This window comes from Drosophila novamexicana, unplaced genomic scaffold (genome assembly GCF_003285875.2).
Source record: "Drosophila novamexicana strain 15010-1031.04,08,12 unplaced genomic scaffold, DnovRS2.1 tig00001270-arrow-arrow-pilon, whole genome shotgun sequence".
NCBI classification, from domain to species: Eukaryota; Metazoa; Arthropoda; class Insecta; order Diptera; family Drosophilidae; genus Drosophila; species Drosophila novamexicana.
Genome location: NW_020824847.1, coordinates 497144 through 522173, shown reverse-complemented (window position 1 = coordinate 522173; position 25030 = coordinate 497144). Strand labels below are relative to the sequence as shown.

The window sequence follows — 25030 nt, the reverse complement described above, 5'->3', positions numbered from 1 at the left end:
TAAATTTATAAAACAAATCAAATTAAATACAAACAGCTTTAAGTTGATTTTAAGTTATTTCTTATGAAGACAGGGGCGAGTGTATATAGAGTACGTTAAAGTCAAGAGTCAAAGTTGATCAAGAGATTAATCCTGGCGTCAGATTGATCTAAACATATCCCTTAAGACTTTCGATCGAGTTAAAGAAAACAAGACTTCCTCTCAAGGTTTGTGGAAAGCTTTCAAAAGCTTTAAGTAAGCCTTCAAGTTGCAAGAAATTTAAAGCGATTGAATTTACTATAAGATCTATCCCACCAGAGCATCATTATTAGATGATTATCTAAACATATCTCAAGGTTGTCGCATGTGGAAATACTGTAAAATATAGTAAGAGCTTTAAGTAAGCTTTAAGGTCTTAATGAAATTCATAGCAAACGAATTCACGACCTAAGCTCTGCGAAGAACTGTTCCATCAGAGCATTACGAAGCTATATAAATATTAGATAATTTTCTAAACGTCTCAAGTTCTGCGCATGTGGTAATACTCCAAAATACAGTATGAGCTTTCAAGAGCTTTAAGATAAAGCTTTAAGTTCTGCGAGGAGCGCTTAATGACTTGATTTTAGGAACTATTCTAGCAGAGCATAAAAAAGCTCTATAAATATAAGATGATTAATATTTTTAGATATATTATTGTTATTATTATTGCTAGAAATAAGACAAGTTTAACGGAATAGAAATGTATCCTGGCATATCACGTAGCACAAATGATCCAATCAATACTTGCGCTTGCAATTTCTCATAAGTCCAAGGACATTGACAAAGTGATCTCGTTTTTGCCTTTGTGCACGCTTACGGCTATCTTTTCAGAGCCTCCTCCCAGAATCCCAGCCAACAAAAGAGAGAGAGAGGGAGAGATAGAGGGAGGGAGAGAGAGAGAGAGAGAGGGAGGGGTATAGAGAGCGAGAGAGTCTCCTTCTCTCTTCTCTTTTATTTCTGGCCCTTTCGCGGTGGTTGCTCGTCCGCAAAATCGTTGCCGAAACGAACCCATAAACGTTCCGAACACCTCGGCCGCTCGTCATTTCCGTTTAAGGCCTCGTGCGCTGCAAACGTACACGCGCGGCACTTCATACATAAAAAAACAAAGTAGAAACCAGAAGAAGAGTCCTACAAGCCAGTCCAGCTCTAGATCATTCTTGGATCTTGTCAACTTCTTCTTTTTTTTTTTTTACGGTGCACAAGTGGAAAAGTGTCAAAGTTTTGGATCCTTAAAGCGATCGCTAGCGGAATTCGGGAATATTACGCAGGCGACATAGTCGCATCTCCTACACCTATACACACCTCTATAGAGAGAGAGACAAGCAGCTACAGTTATCAGGTAAGTGCATGCCGTTAGATCTTATCGTCATGGTACGGTTCGCATTATCAGATCGTGTCGTGTTCCATTAGTTTGTAGTGGGTAATCGATAGCCTCCTTCTGGGCTGTCGGTCCAGTCTCAGTTACTTTGTCGAACACACCTGGCAATACACAGACACACACACACACACACACACACGCAGGCACACTCACTCGCACACACACGTGCATCTGTGTAATTGCGCTCGCACCCATGTGCCGTAGCCTATTTGTCTTTTGCTCTAGCTCTAATTTTAATTTAGCCAAGAATGGAAAAAACGCAAGAATAAGAAAAGCGAATGAAGAAAAAATAAACCCTAAGACCTAACCCCTAGAGCCGCAGTCACACAGATCACGGAGAGACCCACAAATAGAGTAGAAGAAGATGAAAAAAAAAAAAATAATAAGAAGAGGAAAGGGGTGGTGCGCTGCTCTAATACATTTAATTTGTTGCTGTTTTTTTTTTTCGTCCACCCCGTGAGCTGCTAATCCGCCTCGGGGCACAAGTCAGACGGGAGGCAGGGAGGTAGGCAGGGAGCGGGGTTTTCCCTTAGCTCGTAGCGTTCTTTAAGTAAAAGGAAAAAACAACAATTTTCTTTTTGCTCGCCTCGCCTCGCCTCGCTGCGTTTTGCAATTTTCAATTTTCATCGGGGTGACGTTTATGGATTACATGAATACCCTATTTTCTTTAACGCTTGTGCGTGTGTCAGTCGCTGCCTGTATGTGTGTGTGTGTGTGTGTGTGTGTGCGTGTGTGCCGTTGCCTAGCTGAATAAGAAGAAGAGCATGCTGCCGCCTGATCCTTGCGCTCCTTTCCTGCCCGTGGCCGGGCCTGTTTGCAAAAATGGCATCATTATGCTGGGGCGTAATTGTTTCACACACACACACACACACACACACACACGCACACACAGAGCGCGCGGATCCCTTTGGGCAGGGACTCGCTCAATTTTATGGTTTGCGGCTGCGGCGTAAAATGAAGAAACTCTGAGGAATCTTTGCCGAAAATTAGCATAAGTTTAATTTGAATTTCGCAAGGCCAAAAACCTGAAATTGCGCGCACAGCCAAATGCAGCCTGGCTGCAGCAAGGACCAAAAGGCTGACGTTGCCGCTGCCTTCGCGACGAGTACGTGAAAAACTCGTTTGCCGCAAAACAATTTGCAAAAATTTCTTGCTTTCTGCCCATTGTCTTGGGCCGCTTCCCTCACACACACATGCATGCATTTACTACATATCTATATATAATATACTCATATATCTAGTTTTTTTTTTTTTTGTTTTTTGTGCACATTCGCATCAAATTGTCTGTCAGCCAGTTTGTATGAAAAAAAAACCCGCTCGCCTGCGGCCAGCTGCCCGCCTTGGCCCAGATACCCAGCCCAGCTAGAGTATACGTTTATGCTGAACCGCTTTTTATAAAACAGAAGCTCAGCATTTGTTCACCCAAGGATTCAATTTAGCCTAGAGGCTCAAAGGCTGGAATTGGCAATCGTCAGGATCAGAGACGATCGTGTTGAGGCATAAAGTAGCCAAGAACGAGGAGTCCAGTGACCGCATAGAATTACAGGGAACACCAGTGGAAACGAAAATAATGAAGAATATTACAGAAGCCTTAAACAAACTTATCTAGATATTGATTGTCCTTTCCACACCCCGTGGGCGTTGGCAAACTCTTTCTACTATTCACTATTCAAAACTATTCCAAATTCTGCGAATCTAGCTGTCAAATTAAGAAAGTCTACAGATTTGCCTTACTTGGGTGGGCGTAGATGGGTGTGGCCAAAGGATTTTTATATCGGACGTAACATTTTTGATGGAACTCCTCAATACTGTCAGAAATTTTATAGATTTTTGGGTTTTCTCACACAATATACAAGTCTATAAAATATCCATATCAAATCTTTGTGAGGATTTGGACCGTGGTCCCAATATAACTTTGTTTCGGTTCAGGTTTAGATTGGACTTCTTTCTCCTGCTACCCTTCCTACCGGCCCTGTTCAGCTCCGTCTTGTGATCCTGTGAGGCGGTCTCTAATCCTCTCCAGCTGATTTCTTCTTGCGCAGCTTGGCTAGGACATGCCCACCATGACACGGATGCATCGGCACTCCAGCTCCAGCGGCGTCGAGGAGACGCGCGGCAGGCGGCGCAATGCCAGCGGCGATGCGAATAAGGAGAACTTTGGCGTCCACTTCATGAGCAGCCCCTTTGGCAACAGCAGCCTCATCGCCCTCCAGGACCTGAGCAATGTGCATGGCAAGAGTCCGCAGCGGCGCAGCTTCAGTGAGGGCAGCGGCCCGCGTCAGGCGACGCCGCAGCTGGCAGCGCTGCGCTGCCTGCCGCACCTGGGTGCTGCTGCGGCAACGGGCGGCGGCGGCGGCGGCGCTGGCGGTCTGGAGGACTCGCAATTGTCGTCGTCGCGCATGGGCGACATCACGCTGGACCGCATGTTGGATGCCATCATCGAGTCGGCGCGCAAGGAGGTGCGCTGCAAGCATCAGACGACAGCGGCAGCGGCGGGAGCCACGCCCGATTTGACGCTGGGCGACGGCGAGTGGAGCGAGAGCAGCGTCCATGAGATGGAGGTGCGCACTCCCACCCACCTCAAGCGACAGCGCGTGGTGCGGCGCAAGAATCAACACAGAGCCGCAGCCGCGTCCAATGCGACCAGCACAAGCTCCAAACAGAACGATGGACGCGCCGAGAGCCAGCGGCATGTGCTTGGCCAGAAGCTGGCGCTGAGCAAGCCGCCCAGCCTGGATCATATACCTAGCAGCAAGCGTTGCCTGAGCTTCTCCTCGAGCTCCACGTCCAGCGATCTGGAGGACGATGAGCACTACGCCAAGCGCATTTCCATGGCCTCCTCCTCTTCTACCTCCGCCTCCACCACCACCACCTCCAGCACGAGCAGTGCCGAGTTTCATCCACGAGGCAGCATCGATCTGAGCATCGCCTACGATGCCCAACAACAACAATTAAATGTACATGGTGAGTTCCAGAGTCTCCACCCGAAAGTGCACAGCTTCATCCACTAAGATGCCATAGATTCTGATTAGATTAAATACTAGTTGATTTCATGTGTTCGCAGCGGAACAATGAATTGAAACAGTCAAACAGCAATGTCCTAGTAAAGAGGAACGCTGGCATGAAACGTATCTGGTTTCCACTTTTGTCAAGCTTGTGCAAATGAGTAGAAAGTTTGCTCATTGGAACAGTGGAATGAAACACTTAATAAGCGAATTCCAAGCTGGCATGAAACTTTCTTTAGACATATCAATGTTTCCACTTCTCTCACGCTCATGCAAGTTAGTTTTTTTTTTAATAAGATTTCTTCTAAGTGGAACTTATGTAGAGTTTAAAAAGTTGATGGCATTTTTCAATGTGCCCAGACCTAGCTAAAAATTGAGAAATTGTGTGGAGTTTAGCTAGACTATGACTGGAATGAGGAGTGGAAAAATCTTATTGGATGCAGCTGGCCCATGATTAATTTAAATGGAAAATCATCTTAAATCTAATACTCCATTACAGTTATACGATGCCGCGATCTGCAGCGCCTGCACGGCACAGGCAGCATTAATGCGTACGTCAAGGTGTCGCTGGCATCCGGAAATGCCACCAACAGCAGCAGCAGCAGCGGCAGCAACAGCTCGAGTCGCTTCCAGCGCACGGCCGTCCATCGGCACTCGAGTCGTCCGTACTTTGATGAGCGCTTTAGCTACCATGTTCAGGATGCCATGCTGCAGGCGACAATGTCGGCGTCGGCGTCGTCGTCGACGCAGCTGCAGCTGGCCGTGTGGCATCGGGATCGTCATCTAAAGTGAGTACGAGTAAGGTCAATAGCAGCCGTTAAGTAAGCAAGTATCGTATCGAAAGCTGTCTGGCAGCAAAAGTGCGTGTCATTCACCCCCAATCGACAGGACAATGCTAGATGGCGGTGGCATGGGTAGTGGGGGTGGAGGTGGGGGGCTGCCAGGCAAAGCGATGCGGGGCGGGGTGTCTCAGCCTAATTGTAACGTTTTCCTGTAGCACACTTTGCCATTGTGCATTTCCTGCACATAAACAAACGCAGCGCCCACAGGGTGACGGGGCGCAGCCAGGCGGGCTGCTGGCTCTGGAGCGCCTTCCAGCAACCAAGACACACACACACACACCCACATAGACACACACACACACATGCACTCATCCAGCGCAAGCGCTGTGAGAGCTCTGGCCTCAGTCTCTGGCCGCATTCCAGCTAACTGTAAACTTTGCCTGGGCTTCAGTTTTAACGTGGCTCTTGTTTCTCTTTTTGCTTCTTCTTCTCTCTCTCTCTCTCTCTCTATATATATAAATATATATTTGTTTTTTTTTTTTCGTGTGATTTTGGTTTGGTTCGTTGCGCTGTGCACGTTCCGCTCAGTTCGAGTGTTCAGCTCGCGCGACGCAGACGCAAAAACGGCACAAGCTGGCAACGCTGCTGCGGCAAACACGCAGCCAAACGCAACGACGGCGTGTTTTAACTGTGCCCAACAACAAATGCTAAAAAGTATGTGTGCGTGTGTGTGTACATGTTGTGCGCCCCAAAAGCAAACAATAATAATAATAATAATAATAGTAATGTGTTTGCATATAAATATATATACATATTTCAATTTATATGTATATATATATATATGTACATTTATTTTATTTAATTTGTTTCTTGTGTCACATGTGTGTGCTTTTATTTAAATGCAAATGCTCCTTGCTATGTTGGCAGTGCTGTAATTGCCTTTTGCGCTGCCAGCTCAAAAGTATGCAGCACCAAATTATATAACTGTGTGTGCGTGCCAGTATGTGCGTGCGTTTTTTTTTTTTTTGGTGTAGCATAACTTTAGGCATGCTGCTAAATAATTGTGACCAAAGGCTGCGCTGCGTTAGCGTGCGCGTCCCTCTGCGCGCGTGTGTGTGTGTGTGTGTGTGTGTGTGTGTGTGTGTGCTTGCGTGTGAGTGTAGTTTTTAACGCGCACAGTGGCCAAGTTAATTGAAATTCAAGGACATGGCAGCTGGCCTGTCCTCTTCAGTGCGCGCCTATACACACACACACACACACACACACACGCACATACCCATTTATTTCGTCATTCAAAAATTCAGACATTTAGTCATTCATTCGGCTAGCGCTTATGTCAAATCGATAGCCGCGCTCGCTACATTATGCAATGGCCACAGGTCAGAGGCAATCAAATTCTCGGCTAATTCAGTCAGGTCTGAAGCTCGCTAAATGCACACCTGGGACATGGCACACCTGCACACGCACACCTGACATTTGTTATGCATGCATAATGATAACATTCCGTTCTTGTTGTTGTTGTTGTTGTCGTTTTCTATTTGCAACTGCCTCGTTAAGCATTTTAAGCAAATTTGCCGAATGACAGTTCGCTAAATAATTCATTGGCCCTTTTATGAGCCTGTGGCAAGGGTTGATGCCTCACCACACGGCTTTTGCGGCAGGTGGCAACAGTTTCTGTCGCACCTACGCTACGCAGCCTGCTACATTTTTAATGCACTGGCCCCAATTTTCTCAAATCCAAGCCTGGCACGGCGCGGGTGTGCTTTTGCCCAAAAAACAACAACAACAACCAAAACTCGAGAGAGACTTTAAGTGCTTGTCGCACCGCTCCCCTACCGCCTTCCCCCATTCCCTGTCTGACAGACAGTTGCGATTGCAATCGCAAAACTTTTGGCGCTGCTGCAGCAAATGAAAATCAATAAAACTGACCCAAATACGCGCGGGCAAAACTTCCTAGCCAGGCCAGGCCAGGCCAGGCCAGGCCGGGCCGGGCCGGGCGCCAAGCGGTGGCTAGAAAAATAAGCAACTAGCTCGACAAGGTTCAAAGCGTATTTCCGGTGCACCTATTGGATCTATGGGAATGCCAAGCAAAGACAGCTTAGACGACGCTAATTGATTTATGTCACGTGCCGCGGGGCTGGCGGGGAGGTGCCACAAGCAGGTCGTGGGAGAGTCGGGTGTACAGTGGAGCCAAACCAGTTGTAAACAGAATGCAACGTGACGCAAGGCTACCAAAAAAAAAAAAAAAAAGGAAAAAAGAAGAGAAAAAACATCTTATCGGACGTCATTCGTCCTGAGCCGAATCGTGAGCACCCTGCACACAATCGAATGCCCTTGACCAAATGCATGGGGTCGTTCAGTGTGGGATTATTTATTAGCCAGTTTTCAGTGGCTAGCCTCGCAACTAGCCACTAGCCACTCGCCTTGATTTGCTAGCTGCTAGCGAGAACAAATTGGAAACTTCCTTTCAAAGGTCGACATCCGTTCGGCATAAATGCCAGGCAACAATGTGGCTGCTATCTGACAGATCTTCAGTGCAATTTACGAAGCCAGCTCCATTAGTTCACATACTAGCACTAACTAATGGCCGAGCCACTAGCAGCTCATCGGTTTATGGGCCAAGTGTGGCTATCTATTCAATTAATCGACCGTATTTCTGTTGGTTCGGTGCTCTAGTAAACGAAAGGATCCTGTTACCCAACAGTTTCCTGCTGCGTCATACTCAAAGGTTAGCTAGATTGTGGGTGTAATGCAATTCTGGGAACTAGTTGTGAGCCAATAAGCCAATTACAGCAACTGTTCAAGCAAGCTAAACGCTGAAGCGGAAATAAATCGAAGAATTCCTACGCAGCTAATCGGCGAAAGTCAAGGAAACCAAGGAATTTCCAATGAAATTGCCAGGAGTCAAGGCATGAGCTGCAATTCCTGTTAAAACTGCAAGCATTTCCCTTATTTTATTTGTTATTCTTTTTACCGTGAAATTGATTTAAGCTTCCGTCCAATTGGACTTTGCGCTCAAGTTATTTAATTTAGCGTTTGTAATATCCACAGACGCAGCGAATTCCTGGGTTGCCTCACGTTTCCATTGAGCGCCTTAGTGCAGCAGAGCCAGAACCAGAACCAGAACCAGAGTGCAACGGGATCCTACAGGCTGCACGCGCAGGGATGCCTTCATAGCTGCCGCAGCAAGCCGCACGCCACAGTCCACGTCACGCCCACAAGCATCGTCAGCCGTCCGCAGGAGGAGTCCAAGCAGGCGCCCAACGATAGGCCCAAGGGGGAGCCAGCAGGAGTAGGAGTGCCAGCCAGATCCGACGCAGTGGCCGTTATACCCAAGATGTCAACGATGGCGGCACCACTGAAACCAAATGCCGCCACGGCAAACGCGCTGCTCAGCGATGATGTCATCGGCATTGGCATCGGCATCAGCATTGACAGCATGGCAGCCGCCGGCGGACCGCTGGGCAATGGCAGCCGGGATGAGGCACAGCTGCTACAGTCGCAGTCGCAGCAGCCGATGGTACTCAGCAAGAAGGCGCTGCATCAGCGCGATGCCGATGAGAATCTGTTCTTGCGCTTTCTGGAACTGGATCCGCCCGCCGATGGCAATGCGAACAGCACAACCGCAGCGGGCAACAGCACTGGCGGCGCCGCTGCCGGAGCCAGTGCGTCCAATGCCAATGCGAATGCCAGCAATGCGAACCATTTAAATGGCAGCGGCGGCGGCGGAGGAGGAGGAGCTGGCAGCGCGACGCGACGCTGCTCAACGCTGCCCGGCAGCCGGCAGCCAACGGGACGGACGCCGTTCACGATGACCAAGCGATTGACGCGCACGGAGGAGCGCGGCTTTGGGTTCTCCATTGTGTGGACACATCCGCCGCGTGTGGAGAAAGTGGAGAGCGGACTGTCAGCGGATCGCTGCGGCATATTGCCGGGCGACTATGTCATCTTTGTGGACAAGCACAATGTGGTCACGATGCCCGAGGCTGATGTTCTGAATTTGATACGATCGCAGGGCTCGTCCTTGACGTTGGAGATATTCAGAAGGTCAGGCGCGGGCGCCAACATGGCCAGCAATGCCGCCAACACCATCAGCACGGCGGTCACAGTCAGCGCCAGCCACAATCATCAGCCCAACTCGACTGCAGCTCAGCCCCAGGCACAGCCACAGCCCCAGGTCCAGTCCCAGCTACAGCAGCGGCAGCATTGCGGCCTGGGCTCGCTGGCGCCCAGCGAGGAGCAGCTAGCCACCAGCGGCACAGTGGTCCAGCGCACGGCCAGTGTGCGTCCCCAGTTATTGAGCAATACGATGTCGCGCCCGGCCACCGCCTGCTCCGGCACCACCTCCTCCATTGAGGCGGCCAAGCGGCGGCTGCACCTGCCCCAGGTTACGTTCAGCAAGGAGGTAGGCAAGGGCGTCATTGTTTAAGTCCACCAAGCACCCAGCCGCCAAGGCCATCGGCTAGTTTTAGTTGTCTCTTATTGAATTTGCCATTGTTTATGAAATACCCTTCATTTTTTTTTTCTTCTGCTTTTTGTACATATCTTTAGCGCATTATTGTTAAGTTTAAACGTTTAAGTTTTTGCCATTTCTATAAATATCATCTTATATATATATATTTTTTTTTCATTTTTTTTTCTTACCCACTTAACCCGCTCCCAACCTACGCCCACCGCTTGACAATAAAATTTTCTTTTTTCGATTTCATGTGGCTTTTACCCAAGTTTTATTTCTTTCTTGCTTTTGCTTTTTTTGCTTGGCTTTCGCGGAAGGGGAAGTCGGCGTGTTTTCAGACGAGGGCGTAATGAACTCCCACAAGTTGTTTCCGTTCTCATAATGGGCCCAGTTTAATTGGGTTTCTTCGCTTATGCATTGCATACCGAGGACCTTTCTTAGCCCCTTATGGAAATTACTCAGAGACGATGACAAAACGCTTCATTACGTAGGCAAAAGCATGATTGACGAAAACATAACTATTTAATGGGCATTGTACTTTTAATAAGCAACATGTGAGAGGCTAGCAGTTGGTGAGACTGAAAATCCCAAAGGTCCTTAATGAAAGCAATCAAGTTTTTTCAGTGTTCAAAGAGTAAAGGAGAGTATATTGGTTCTGTGAAAGTGCTTAAAGTGTCACGCCTGACAGGCTGCAGGAAAATGCGAACATCTTCCATCTTCCAGTGCTTTAAAGGCTAGATTACCCAAAATGTTTAAATGAATCACGCCGCTTTCAATCACAAAAATCTACATGCTCCACAGCTATAGAGCTGGAATTATCCAATTTGGAATAATGAACTCCTCTAAAGAAAGATTAATTTAAGGTCTTCTGGGAGGTAGTCTACTTTACACAGTTATTACCTAGTTTCACTCGAGTTCAAATAGACAGACGGAAGATTTGAAAACAGAGAAAGTCACAAGACACCTCCAGAGTATATATCCACAATTGGTGAAGGCTATGACAAACACGAATTCTTAAAGCAACAAGACTCCTTCAGAGTGTGAATCCAGATTTGGTGAAGACAAGTGGAGAGAGAATTCCTTAGTGGCTAACATAAACCTATCCCGTTCTCTATCATTTACCTCTGCCCACCAACTGGTACAGTCGATTGTGCCCATAACGGATAATCGTCGACGCTTCTTGCTGCAGCTCATCAGCCGGGAGCAGAACTTTACGGCCGCCATTCACTTCGGAGTGCAGCGCTTTGTGCAGCCCTTGCTGGACCGCAAGGATCTAATATCGCCGAACGATCATCGGACTCTGTTCCAGAACATCGATGAGCTGCTGCGCATTTCCGAGGATATACTGGAGCAGCTGTGCAGCAACGAGCAGGAGCAGGAGCCGCACATGAACTTCGCCTCACGGGTCTATCTCTCCAAGACGACGGCGATTTGTGCCGCCTACAAGAAGTACTGCAACGGCATAAAGCGTGCCGACTGCGTTCTGGTGAACAAGTCCCGGCAGACGGGCTCCGAGTTTATAGCTTTTATCACCGAGCCAGCTGTGCCCCGTAAGCGTCCCGACCTGACCATGTTCATACACAGGCCACTGCAGCATTTCAGGGAGATCCTGAAGCTGATGCAACTGCTCGCCAGCAATTGCCACGTCGATACCGAGGAGCACAAGAACTTTACCACTGTCATTGGTGAGCTGCAGGCCGCCTATCGCGAGATAACCGTCAGCAGCGGCCTGATGGAGCCCCTGGGCGAGGGTCGACCACTGTTGACGCTGCAGGATCTGGAGTCGCGCATGGTGTTCACCAAGTGCAAGCCCTTTACGCTGGCCGTCCAGGGCCGCCAGTGGATATTCGGCGGCGATCTGTCCCGCGTAGAGGGGCGCTCGATAAAACCCTACTGGACGCTGCTCTTCAGTGACATCATTGTGTTTGCCAAGGTCAGTCGGGATCGCGTGCTCTTCATCACCGAGGAACCGATACCCATTGCCAACGTGGTCGACTCCTGTTTTAATATGCGCAAGAAAAGTGAGCTTAAGACAAATTTTGCGATTTGCCGACATCAAATCTCTGAATGCTATTGATTCTCCACAGCCACTGAATTCCGCCTGACCGTGGATCCCAATGGAAGACTGGCTGAAAGTCCGACCGGCTACTGTGCACCGGATCTAACGCGCACACCCAAGCGCGGCGCCCGGCGGAAGAGCCTCATCCTGCGCGCACCCTCACTGGAGCTGAAGGCCGTTTGGCAGAATCTATTGCAGCGACAAATGTAAGTTGAGTTCTTCAAAAGGCCGATGGATCCTTAAAGAATTCCATTAGGCCTGCTTAGTCCATCTGCTTAAGTTCCTTATGAGCACATTGAAAGGAATTCATTTCATTGACTTATGTCCAATATTGAGTTACTTAACTACCCAATGGATTCTTACGGAATTCCATAAGGTCTGTTTATGGTAGTTTCAGCTGACAAATCAAACATTTCCAGTCTCTGGTTAACCTCTTCCTTTTTCTTGCATTTTCTGCCGCAGCTTTCTGGTGAACGCCGCCCTGGGCTCGACGCCACTGTCCAGTCCGCTGGACTCGCCGGATGTGCTGAACACGCTGGTGCCGCTGAGCGACATCGGGATGACCTCCGCATCAATGGGCTCGATGAAACTGCCCTCGCTGGACAGCATCAATCTGAAGCAGCAGAAACAGCAGGTGCGTCTCTTTCGCAGCAAGCGCTTGGACAGCGGCGATTCCTTTGAGAATCTGCAGCGTTTGGCCAGTGCTTTGGTGCCGACGCCCCATCCAGGCCATGCCCCCGTCTCGGTCTCAGTCTCTGTCCCGAATCATGTCCATGCCCGCATTACGGCCAGCACACAAACGGCTCAGCTCTGCTCGGCCTCGCTGCCCTCGCGCACCAGCTCACCCGCCCGCCAGCCAGGCGTGCGATCTGCTCATGCCGCCAGCTGTGGCGGCTCCGTGCCGAACGGCGTGGGCGGAGCTGTTGGTGCTGCTGGCGACAGCACGCTGCGCCGCTACAATACCAACAGCTCCTGCCTGAGCAGCAGCGCCAGCCTTACCGGCCACACCCAGACGCAGACCTCGGCGCAATCGCTGCCCAGCGCCAGCAGCAAATGCCTCACGGCCATACCGGAGGCGAGCAGTGAGCCGGTTGCAACGGCCACGGCAACGGCAACGCATGCCCGGAAGCTGCTCGAGTTTAGTCTCAGCTCGGTGGGTCGCTCCTTTATAGATGAGTCCGTGCTTGTGGCCCAGCAGGTGTCGCTGACCACGCCCGAAACGCCCACGCCGAACCTATCGCCCAGCTCGCTGGCCTGCAACTCGGATGCCTTCTCCAATGACTTTGTGCCGCCGACATTGGCAACGGCAACGGCAACGGCAGCAACGTCTGTCGGTCGGACCGTCAACGTGCCGCTGGCCGAGTTCGGCGGCTCTTGGGATTTGTTGGAGCTGGATCTGCAGCTGAACGAGGTGAATCTGGATCCGTGCTATGACACGGATGTGGAGGAGTGCATCTTTCTGGGCGATGGCGTGGGCGCTGGCTCCAGCGGCGGCGGCGGCGGCGGCGGCGGCGGTGGCCAAACGGACGTAGACGATGACAGCGACGACGATAGCATTGTGGTCGACGATCCATTTGGCATGCTGCCCACCAAGCCGACGCCGCCGGATTCTTTGGATCTGTGATTTGACTTTTGGCTGTCAACCGAAACGCTTACGGATCCAGGCCACAGTCACAGCCAAAGCCTTGCCCACACACACACACACACACACTAGCACAATCTTTGACTAAAAATGAGCTTAGACAACCACCACACTGATTCAATCTAATTAAACTCTTAACGTCTTTAAGCAACTGCGCTTCTGCCTCTCTCTCTCCCTCTCTCTCTCGGCCTCTCTCGCTCGCTCTCACTCGCCCTCACTCTTTCTCTTCAGCATTTGCTGTCTCTCTCCCCCCCTTCGCTCTCTTTGGCCGCACACAGCTTCCACCTAGTTTCCGCTTGTCAACGTGAATTGGGCATTACAATTCCACCCAGATTCCACACTGCTTTCACATATGTATGTTCCACATGGATCTCACATGCGTTCCATCAATCGATCCTAAGCAAATGAGTGTGATCTATCGAATGAATGCCTTATGGAAGATATTTCTAGCTGTCATTGAAACAGTTAACGCAATTAGAGAACTGAGAAGTTGTACACAGACCCTCAAGCAGGAGTTGCGAATTGTCGGTAAATTCGTGAAATTGTTAACAATTAATTGTCTTGGCATTGGTATTCGAGTCTCTTGTATAATCAAATTGTACAAGGCTGGTTTTTTTTTTGTTTTTGATAATTGTGAATCGTTTTTTTTTATACATGCACAGCTAACAGGTTAATTATATATACATATATTATGTAGGTAGTACTCGTATTTATGGACACTGCTCGAGTACACTCAAGGCTACGGCGTTTTTCTTTGAGTGTATTCAGTGCAGCGCATATTCCCTTATTGTATAACGATTTCGATCAAAATATATATAGATATATATTTATATGTATATACCCGTATCTCTCTATATATTGTACTCGTTCTTGTATTCGTCTATCCGTATTGTCCATAGCCAATTGAGTGTAAATATCAAAAAGAAAAGAAAAATTATATAAGAAGAAGAAGAAGCAAAACATGTTGTTGATATGATGATATTTACGCTGATGTGTATGTGTAATTCTAGTCTAAAGCAATTCTTAAATAGTTATACTAGTTTAGTATCTACTAGAGTAGTTCATATGACCCCTAGATAGTCAAATATACATACATACATACAAATATATATATATATATATACAAAGATACACATATACACATGTACATAAGATCGCGCCGTGCCCGCCCGATCAGACACACACACACACACACACACACTTTGTTTTATAATCGTATTTACATACATACCCATTCGTATTAATCGTCTTATTCATTCGATTGAAATGTTTTTGCCAACATCCTTTCCAAAACGAAAAAAAAAATCAAAAAAACAAATGCTAAAAAACAAAAACAAAATCTAACCTAAAAATGCTTCCATTTTGTAGCAAAGCGCCAAATTCAAAAAAAAAAAACAAAAAAGAAAAAGAAAGAAAACCAAAATGAAGCAAAATCAAAAAAAAGGAAACTCTTGTTATTATTGTTGTTGTTATATTACCAAATTATGTCCAATGTCTAGTCCCCGTCGATTAGAATGCTCCATTTTGGTAATAATTGTTTTCCTAAATTTAAACTTAAGTTAATTGTTAGCCCAAGTATAACAAAAAAAAAGAAATGCTGCCATACGAATTATTTATAGGTTAAACACAATTGTGCTCTGCCTCTTGTTGAGTTGAATTGGCATTTCCCCCCTGTGTACATAGTACTTCCTAGCGTACAGTTAGCATATGCATATATATACAAAAATATATATATACATATATGATTATGACTAACTGTATCTGCAATAATCTTTGCTCATTCTCAGCGTCACGGCGTACACTTAAAGAAGGTTCACGTAAATATCTATATATGAAAATATGCATATATACGTATCAACATATATATGTATATATAGCTGACACATTATACTAATTACGTTTCTATATATATAGATCTCTTGCAAAGATATCAATGTCAATTATTTATGACTATGACTAGCACTTTGTTGCCTTTAAAGGCTGTCGTAACTTAATAAGCTTACAACACACACACACACACACGCACACACACACGAGCGCAACACAAAATGGCAGGCAATAAAAAATGAAGCTCTTCATAGAAATTTGCATTATGCATGCCAAATACTTTGTAGCTGCCATTTTTCCTTGAACGGCTTTAGCTGCGCCATGTTCTCTATTTCCATTTCCGTTTCCGCAGCAAAAATATATATGGCATACTTTTTGGGGCATGCTTAATATTTAGTTTGTAATCATATTTTTGTCATTTTCATTTAATAGTATTCCAATTATTACTCATGAAAACTGAATATACTCTCTATCAAAAATTGAATAATTAATTATTTCAGCACATTTCTGAATTGCATTTGCATTTTCCTTTTTTCATAGCATAGTTTTTCGCGCCTTTGATAAATAGTTTCACGGCAGAAAAGTTGGGTACTGTGGTTTAAAAAAAAAAAACCCAAGTGTGTGAATTTTACTTTCGCGGCATTCAAAATAGTAAGTGAATTTGGCCGGGCAATACGCCCAGGGGCTCAAAGTTATTTTAAATAATATTATGGTTTTTCTTGCCAATTTTTGTTTTGGATCACTTCAGCCTCTGTTTTCGCATGGAAATTGCATTCTTGCTATTGATTTTTTTTTAAACAGAGCTGCTGTTATTTTTATTTTGCAGTGCTTGCCCCACTGTGCGACCTCATTTGGTGCGCCGCCCCGCGTCCAATTGCATTTTACTAAACTTTGATCTGATATAATCCGAGCACACACACACACACACACACAAATACGTGTATAACATTCAACAGCATATGTGCTCTGATTTGATATAATCTGAATACACACACACACACACGAGCACACACTCAAACTCACACGCCATTGTTGGCCATTGTTGAAGTCGAGATATTAAGTATACGCCACGTGTACGCGACGCCAGAGTAAGCAAATTTCGTGTTTGCCGTAGCCGTAGTTTATTTATATATATTTTCGCTCTGCATTAAGCTATAATACCTATATTATGTAACCTCACGTATATACCAAATGCATAGTACATATATATATACATGATATACCTTTCTATATATACCATATACAAATATAAAGAAGATGAAGCGAGCCAATTGGCGCTCCACATATATGTGTCTAGGATATGTTAGAAAACCTTTTTTATTTTCTTATATTTGAAATATATTTTGTTGCCAGAAAAGTGAAAGATAGATATATATTTGAGATCTGACATGCAATCAGATGAGTTGACTTTGAGAAACGATGAATAATAAAAACCAAATAATTCTTTGACTAAAAACGCTTGTGATGTTCTTTTCATTTTAATTCCCCAAAAAAAAAAAAAAACCAATTCTCCAACCAAATATATTTAAAAAAAAGAAACCCACCGAGCACTCACTATGTACCACTCTGTACGTTGCCCAAAATGTTCCAACTGTTCCGCATAAGAAACCAAAAAAAAAAATTATGACACTCTCCTGGTCCCGGTTCATCCTGCGTTCAAAATTGATTGAACAGAAAAACCAAAAAAGTAAAAAAAAAAAAAAAGAAATTGATAAATTAAAAATTGTGATGGACTCAATTTTAGTTTAGTTTAAGTTCTATTGCAAAAACTTCTCTCGCTTCTTTCAATGTTATAATTTGCAAATCTATTTGTTATCGTTATCGTAGTGTGAACCTCTTCAAGTGCAAGCGTTTTTAATCAAAGATGGCCAAAAAAAAAAAAAAATAATAAAGAACGCGCGTTTTTATTGTTTCTGTTTCTCGCAAGCGAAAGCCAAATAAATATCAAAAGAAAAAAATTAATATCAAATGCCAAAGAAAAAACGAGCAAAGACGAAACCAAAAGCCAAAGACAAGCACAAATTAAGCAGTGGAATAACCCTAACAAAAAAAAAAATAAGTAAGAAGATAATTAACCAAAAGTTAACCAAAGAAATTACGAATTAATTTGAGCCCATCACAAATTTTTAATTTGCATGCAACATTGCAACGTCGGGCAGCTGCAGCTCCGTGTGGATGTGCCTCTGGGTGTGGTTGTGGTTTGGTTTGGGAGTATGGGAGTATGGATGTAGGCACCTGGCCGGTTTGCATGGGATTGGGGCAGGGCCGGATTGGGGGCACACACAAAAAAGAAAAAAACAAAAACATTCTAACGATGCGGCGGGCCGCGCCTCTTGCAGCAGCGCGGCACTAGCCATGGCCATGCCGTGGAGCAGATCGAGCTGCTGATCGACGAGAAGTGCCGCATACTCAACAAGACGGGCACACCGAAATCGAGCGCCCTGCACTTGGCCAACTGGATGAAGGGCCAGCTGGACAAGCAGCAGCAGCAGGCGCGCCTGGCGGCCATTGCGCGCTCCCAGGAGAACATCAGCGCCGAGGACGAGCAGCTGATCTTCACCAGCGACAGCGAACAGGACGAGCGCATCATCTACTGGACGCGCCAGCAGCTCGAGAAGCGCACCAAGGAACTTAACCTGGCCAAAGAGAATGGCATGCTCTCCGCCAAGCCCAATTTCGGCGGCAAGCGACTCAGCGGCGTCGAGGAGCTCAGCATGAGCGCCACCTCGGACATCTACTCGGAGGCGGAGGTGGTCACCAGCCAGATCAGTCAATCGCACAGCACCACATCGGACAGTCAGGTGAGTGTGGCTGCGAGGGCCAGCCTACAGAGATGGGCGTGGCAAGCAGAGACTACTGAGTCCAAGGAAAGCGAATATACCTAGTCTCAACTATACTCACTCGTTAACCCCTTTACAACACTGTTAAACTCTGAAAATGGGCTAAGAGAAGAAATTTAAACAACCTTAAAGCCCCATTTCTGAATTTTCAATAAAAATTGAAACACTTCTCAAATGAATTTTCAGACAGATCTTTGAATTTGAATAATAAACAAAACAAGTTTGATTTTCCACCAATTTTTCACACTTGCATGTGGAATATCTGAAAGGTGGTTTGGAGATATATTTGCATATCTCGGGCAAATAAAGTCCGATTGTGGAATAAGTCGAATCAATTTTTATGTTGCACAAGAGACAAATGTTGATATAACCAGAGTGCAATAGGCATATACCAGGCAACCGACCCGACCCAGATAATTTACTAGACTTTCGTTTTTCCCAATTATCCAAGCGAACTTTTTATCTCAAACTCTTTATTCTCATATCAATATGACAGCTGTTGATCTTAGAGACTAGAATAGTCTCTAATACACTTTCGTCTGCCCTGCACAGAACAGTCCATTAAGGTCTTTAGGTGTTTATTTGAGCCACGCCCATCTCTGATAGTTAGTATGTATGTGTAGAGCGTATTGCTAGATGTGGCATTTTTGTTTGTTTTTTGGCGCTACATTCGCTTAGATAACCGTGCGATCCAGTCCCATTGTGCTCGACAAGTTGGCGGTGTGCCGTCACTGCCATAAAAATTGCCAGCAGAGCGCAGGCAGCGTGGGGCGTGGCTCGGCTGGTGCTTCAGCTTCAGCGGCAGCTGTCGGCGGCGGCGGCGGTGGATCCTCGCTGCTGTGCAACTCGCTGAAGGTGCAGCACAGTCAATCCTCGCCGAATCGCTGCTGCAAGCTGAATGGCAATGCCGCTGGCAAAGACAACGGCACCGGAACCGGCACGGGCACCGGAACGGGCACGGGCACGGGCACGGGCACGGGCACCGGCAGCGTGACGAGCATGTCGAGCAGCACCATCACCGGCGAGCTGTCCTCGAAGGTAGTCGCTAGCAGCAGCCGGCGCGAGACCGGCGACACCGAAAGCGATGTGGCCCAACTAATCACCGATGAACTCTCGCTGTCCCAATCAGAGGCCACCGATGACAGCGTCGGCGCCATGCCCAACAGCAGCAGCGGCAGCGGCGCCCAGCTACGAATTCTAGAGCCGCAGCAGGCAACTCCTGTGGCCCAGCTGGCCAATGGCCACTGTTCCGGCGCCTCCAACAAAACCGCATCGACATCCGCATCGGCATCCGCATCGGCAACGGGCTCGCCCAGGACGCAGCCACAGCCGCCGCCACGGCGCACGCGCATCGTGGCGCAGCTGTGCCAGGAGCCAGTGCGTCCGCGCGCCAATCAACAGGTAAAGGCCATGGTCACCGTGACGGAAACGGCGCGAATTATGCGCACCAGCGAACGTGCCAGCGGCGGCGGCGGCGGAGGCGGCTCCCCAGCCAAGTACACAGCCTGCCACTGTCGCTGCACGCCGGAGGACTTCAGGCAGGCGCAGCTGGGGCCGGACAAGATGGAGCAGCAGACCTGCAAGCTGCTAGAGTCGCCCAAGCAGCAGGCAGCCGCTGTGCAACGGCTGGAGGATGAGCAACTCTCCCTGATGCTCATTGGCCTGGCGCAGTTTGCGCCCGCCGCAAAGCTCTGCGGCCCAGAGAAACGTGAGCAGAAACTGGCCCCAGACACGCCCACCATAGCTGTAATGCCGCCCACGCCAGATGCGGTGCTGACCAAGACCAGCACACATGTGTGGGACAACAGTGTCGGCAGCGGAGAGCAAATCACAACGGCGACAACCTCAACGGCCACGGCCAAGCAGCCGAGGCAGGCGATCATTGAGAATATACCGGAGGACTCGTGCGATGAGTCGCCGCTGGAGGAGGAGCCGCCGTATCGGCCCATGACCAGTGCGCTGCGTCGCTTTGGCACCATGTCCAGCCTGGAGAAGCTGCCCTCCGATGAAATAGACGACGAGCTCGAGCCGTACGCCCAGAATGGACTCAACGAGCATATCGAAAACGAGGCCGATAACGATGGCGATGACGATGACGATGGCAATGACGATGACGACGAGGAGGACGACGACGATGTGGCTGATGTGGCTGATGTGGATGATGTGGACGACGACGATGATGTGGATGAGGCAACGGCGGACAAGGCGCTGGCACAGAACCTGCCAGAGCTGGCGACCTGCTCCAGCAGCACAATTCTGGCCAATGGCGATGTGCTGGCCAGCGGCGCTTGGACAAATCGCGCCGGCGCCTTTGTCAGCGACAAGATGTCCTTTTTCGAGGAGTCGCGCGCCTTCATTGACAAATACTTGGGCCGCTGGAATGCCAACGACCAGCCCTCCCAGACGGCGGCCAATCAGACCGCCTCCGAGACGGACGAGCAGCTTGACGAGTGCACCTCGGGCGCGACCAGCGGCGAGGAGGTCTGGGGCACACCCACCAGCGGCGGAGACAACGATGACATGCAGCTGATCAATTCGGAGAACACGCATTCGGTAAGTGCAGCCCAACGAGAGCAAGGCCCATCCAATAATCCAACTACATGCTGCAGTCACCCACCAAGTCGAGCAACTCGCTCAACGACGATGACGACACTGAGCTGATGATGGACGAGCTGCTGATGGCGCCGCCGATGACGGCCAGCACCATACGCGGACTGCTGCCACGGTAAGAGCCAGAGGGAGGCAAGTGAAGAGAGAGAGAGAGAGAGCGAGAGAGAGAGAGAGAGAGATGAGAGACAGAGCGGGATCTTTGAACCCAAACCAAGCAAAGTTATTAGAAACCTTAGACATTGTACACTTAGGAGGCCAAGCTTAGCTATAGATCTCTCATTAATTAAGTATTATATAGTATATATCGATATTTCTTCTTCTTCTTTTAAATGTTTATTTTTTCCACACGTTTTTTTATTCGTAGTTTTTACAGGTGTTTCTTGCGTTCTTTCGTAAACTCTATACACACGTAATCCCAATCGAGAACCATTTAAATTCAATTCGTTTGCCCATTTTAGTGAATCCGATAAACAATCGCTAAGTATATATATCTCATCTTGGATTAGTCTAGGCCACAGACCAACTTAAGAGATTTTCTCGTAAACTAGTCTCATCTTTCCGTAGTGCCTAGTCGAATTTTAACTACATATAGTGCTATATAGAACATTTAATATATATCTATGTATATGTATATGAAAAAACATCTTGCTGAAATTCAAAATTTATATCATTTCACCACACGCTCAATTATTGCTACAAATTTCCAAATCTAAACAAAAAAATCGAAATTCGTTGCATCTCATATCGTATATCGAATCGTATATCGTAAACTTGTAATGCTTAGACGCCGTCTTGAGCCCCTGTTCGAGGAGGAGACCGAAAGCGACGAAGAGAAAACCCAACAGGACAGCGATGACATCAAAAAGGTGGGTCGTATTTAGAACAAATCAATGCAAAGCAATAAATAATTCAATAAATCCAAATAATTTTCAAAACGGCCAGCAACAGATCAAAGCACATTTCGTTTCGATTTTGCAGTCCCTCTCTTATTTTTATTTTTATTTTTAATTTATTTTTTTGTGGCCTGGCCACACTGGTCACATTGTGGCGCATGGCAATGCCCCAGCCGTGCGAACTGTACCCACATTATGCCAAGAAGTCGATGCATATTTGATAAGCCGAAGCTCGAATGCACTTGCAGCTGCATTTCACATATATGAAAAGCTTTTTGTTTTGCAAAGGTTTCACAAAAGTGTCTTAAGCTCAACTATTGTTAGTTTTACGATATATTTGGCCATCTACATATATGTTAAATATTTCACTTGTTGTGCTCATACTTAACAACTGTTTGATTGATCATCATCTCAATTCAAATATTATTATTATTATGCTATAACTAGCGTCATATTATGCTAAATTTTTTCGTTTTTAGACTTAAATCTCAATGATTTGATGCGCTGCAAGTGCTCATACTCATGCATGCATTGCTATCAATCAATTGTTAGCTTGATTGATCGTATTTGTTATTAACTTTTATTTTCTCGTCTTGTTTTCTTTTTCCACATGCATCAACAACCACAACAACAACTGTTCATCATCATCAACATCACGAATCGCTCAATCACCAATCAATCAATCAATCATACACACTATGCATACATCCAAATACATAATTCTCGCTCTCTATGTGTTAACTTTACCTGCAATTTGCTTGTAATTAATTCTTGTTATTGTTGTTGATTAATAACATATTGTAAATGTATGTGTGTATGCGTATATCTATATATCTATATATTCAAATATACAATATATAGAAAGTCGTAGTGAAATTAGTGAAGCTTTAGCCAAATCTGCAATACTGCGAGATCATAAACATCACACGCCAGGACAGAGACCCACAAGCGATTGACAACGATTGACAATCACAGAATGCAAAATGCACCAAATACCCGAAATTGCCAAATTCATAAATCCAAAAATCCAAATCGAATCAAAATGAAAATAATCAGAAATCGAACCAATCGAAATGAACCATTTGAACCGAACAATTAAACAAGAAAACGAACCACTCCCATATGGCACACCAAGTGCAAGCTGGATGCTTTATCAAAACCAGAATTGATTAGTTGAATTCTATTCCCAACAATTGGTAGGGGGAAGCAACGACAAATGGCCACTACCTAGAGGATTCGGGAGCTGGAAGCTCAAGCGACGAGGCAGCCCCAACAGCGGCCAATCCGAGGCCGGAACCGGAGCCGGAGCCGGAGCCACACTCCAGCGAGGAGCGTCTGCAGCCGAATTTGGCCACCACACCGCTGGGTCCACGGCCGCTGACCACCCACGCCAGCACCATGCTGTTGCCCACCACAGCCATTTCGGCGCCGACGTCGACATCCATACGCGCCCAGAACCAGCTGGGCGCAGTGCCTCCAGCGGCACCGCCACCGCCACCGCCACCAGCAGCGGCCTCATCCTGCGAGTATCTACTCGAACCGCGCGCGTCTGCGACCACGGCGACATCATTGACCAGGACGACGACGACGATGACGACGATGACGACGAGTGCGACGACGACGAGGACAACGAGGATGTCTATGGCGACGCCGACTATGCCGCCACCTACGACGACGGCGACGGCGAGTCGGGCTCCCTCATCGACTACTACAACAACCAGCAGCGGGAGCGGCACTACCAGCAGCGCCGCCAGAGCCAGCGTCAAGCCACCGAGATTCATTCCACCGCCGCCGCCGCCTCGTCGTCTGCTGCTCACGCAGACAAATCTAAGCGCTGCGGCAACCAAAACGGTAGGTCCACCAAGTCCCAGGCAAGCCAATCGTATTCCAGCTGACGCCCGCTATAAGCTATATATATATTCTCGATCAGTCCCATTTTTATGCCCTGAACCCTGAAGAGGCCAAACCATGAGCAAAGACCCAAACCTCGTATGAATCGAATGAGATTTGACCGAGTTATGGGGATGGAAAATGTAGTCCTATGTCTATGTAGGATATTTGAAAGTTCCATTTTTACATGAATTATAATATTGCCAGATTCAGATGCCGAATGGATCTAGAGCCAAGAGATTTGATCGAGTTATGGGGCTGGGAAATTTAGACCTATGTCTATATAAGATATTTTCCATTTTCAAATGATATTTATGGTTTTTTTTTTCAACCGATGGTTCCAAAAGTCTGCTGATAGCATACCAATCTTAAGTATGCAGATTTAATAAAAACTTGCAGATATAACACTTCCTGGTTGAAGACAGCTTTATATATGATATAGTGGCTACTGTGCCGTCTGCAACAGAAAGAGGCAAGTTTCTTGATAGCATTAAAACCAATAGACAGACGAGCCTGGCTCTAACGACTCGGCTGTTGATAGGCACGTGTGTGCGTAAACCACTTGGGAATTACTAGAGATTGTTATGTTTAAATTGTGCTGGATACTTCTCACTCTGCTCACTGCTCGACTAATTGCAGCAGCCACCTCAAAGAAAATCTGGCGCTACTGCTGACAGTGGCTGCTCGGCGGCTGTCGGCGACGCCGCCAACGCTTCGCCCACAATCGGTACCGGGTCAAGGACAACGCCTGCGAGTACCAGAACCTGTGCACCATCAGCGGCGAGGGGCCCGGCTGTGTGTCCGGATCCGGATCCGGGACCGGTGCCCGGCCCAAAACGCCCATCGTCAACGATAATCGAGACCTGCCTGCTGGGTGCCGCAGTGCCGGCAGGCTCAGCCACTTCATCAGCAACAGCCTCGAGGATGGCAAAGCCGATGCGGAACAGCTCGCAGAGCAGCCCAGCTGCAGCGGCAACGGCAACGGCAACGGGAACGGCCCCGGAGCCGACGCCGGCGGCCGTACCGGGCGCAGTCGGTCCACGTTCTGTGGACGTTGCCCCAGCGCCGCACGTTGGCTGCGGTTTAAGTCCAAGACTGGAAATGCGCTTGGCGCTCAACCACGACATTCTCGGGGACGAGGACTTGATCTGCTACGAGCCTGGTCCAGATCTAACAACTATTCTGGGGTAAGTCCAAAGGCTACCAAAATCCCTCAAATTATATAATACCTTGACGCCCTAGTTTTGTGTAAATATATATAACAGGCAGCAGTAAAGTTTCCCGTCTCCACATACTATATATATTCTTTATCAGGTCGACGATCTGAGTCGATCTTGCGAAGCGTTCCGTCTGTCCGGGCTATACGTATGTTGCTCAACGTCTCTCATCTAGATTTTATAGTCTATATATTTAGCACTCTATTTCAAATTAACTCAAAGCTTATAAAATTCGATATCGATATTCTGGCATATTTAAGCCCTGATAATTTCAAGGGAATCGAACTATAAACACTCAATTCACTCAAGATCACATTTCACTTGGGTGGATTAGGAGATCCGTGTGTCTGAATGGCAGCTTTTCTCTTTTGTGGATGCACGTATGTGCCGGAGTCTGTTTGAATAATTGCAAA

The 25030-nt window shown here is 47.3% G+C and overlaps 1 protein-coding gene across 1 annotated transcript in view; it reads left to right on the top strand.

Annotated features, from left to right (window-relative positions):
- Positions 1-25030, top strand: part of LOC115766846 — a 46350-nt gene that overhangs the window by 17058 nt on the left and 4262 nt on the right. The window contains exons 2-13 of the mRNA XM_030710895.1: positions 3439-4360; positions 4901-5189; positions 8235-9588; positions 10784-11660; positions 11727-11904; positions 12161-12332; positions 17507-17968; positions 18686-20560; positions 20617-20732; positions 21402-21483; positions 22711-23361; positions 24040-24587. Of these exons, the coding sequence (XP_030566755.1) occupies positions 3451-4360; positions 4901-5189; positions 8235-9588; positions 10784-11660; positions 11727-11904; positions 12161-12332; positions 17507-17968; positions 18686-20560; positions 20617-20732; positions 21402-21483; positions 22711-23361; positions 24040-24587 (7514 nt within the window). The 5' untranslated portion in view covers positions 3439-3450. The remainder of the gene's footprint in view (positions 1-3438; positions 4361-4900; positions 5190-8234; positions 9589-10783; positions 11661-11726; positions 11905-12160; positions 12333-17506; positions 17969-18685; positions 20561-20616; positions 20733-21401; positions 21484-22710; positions 23362-24039; positions 24588-25030) is intronic.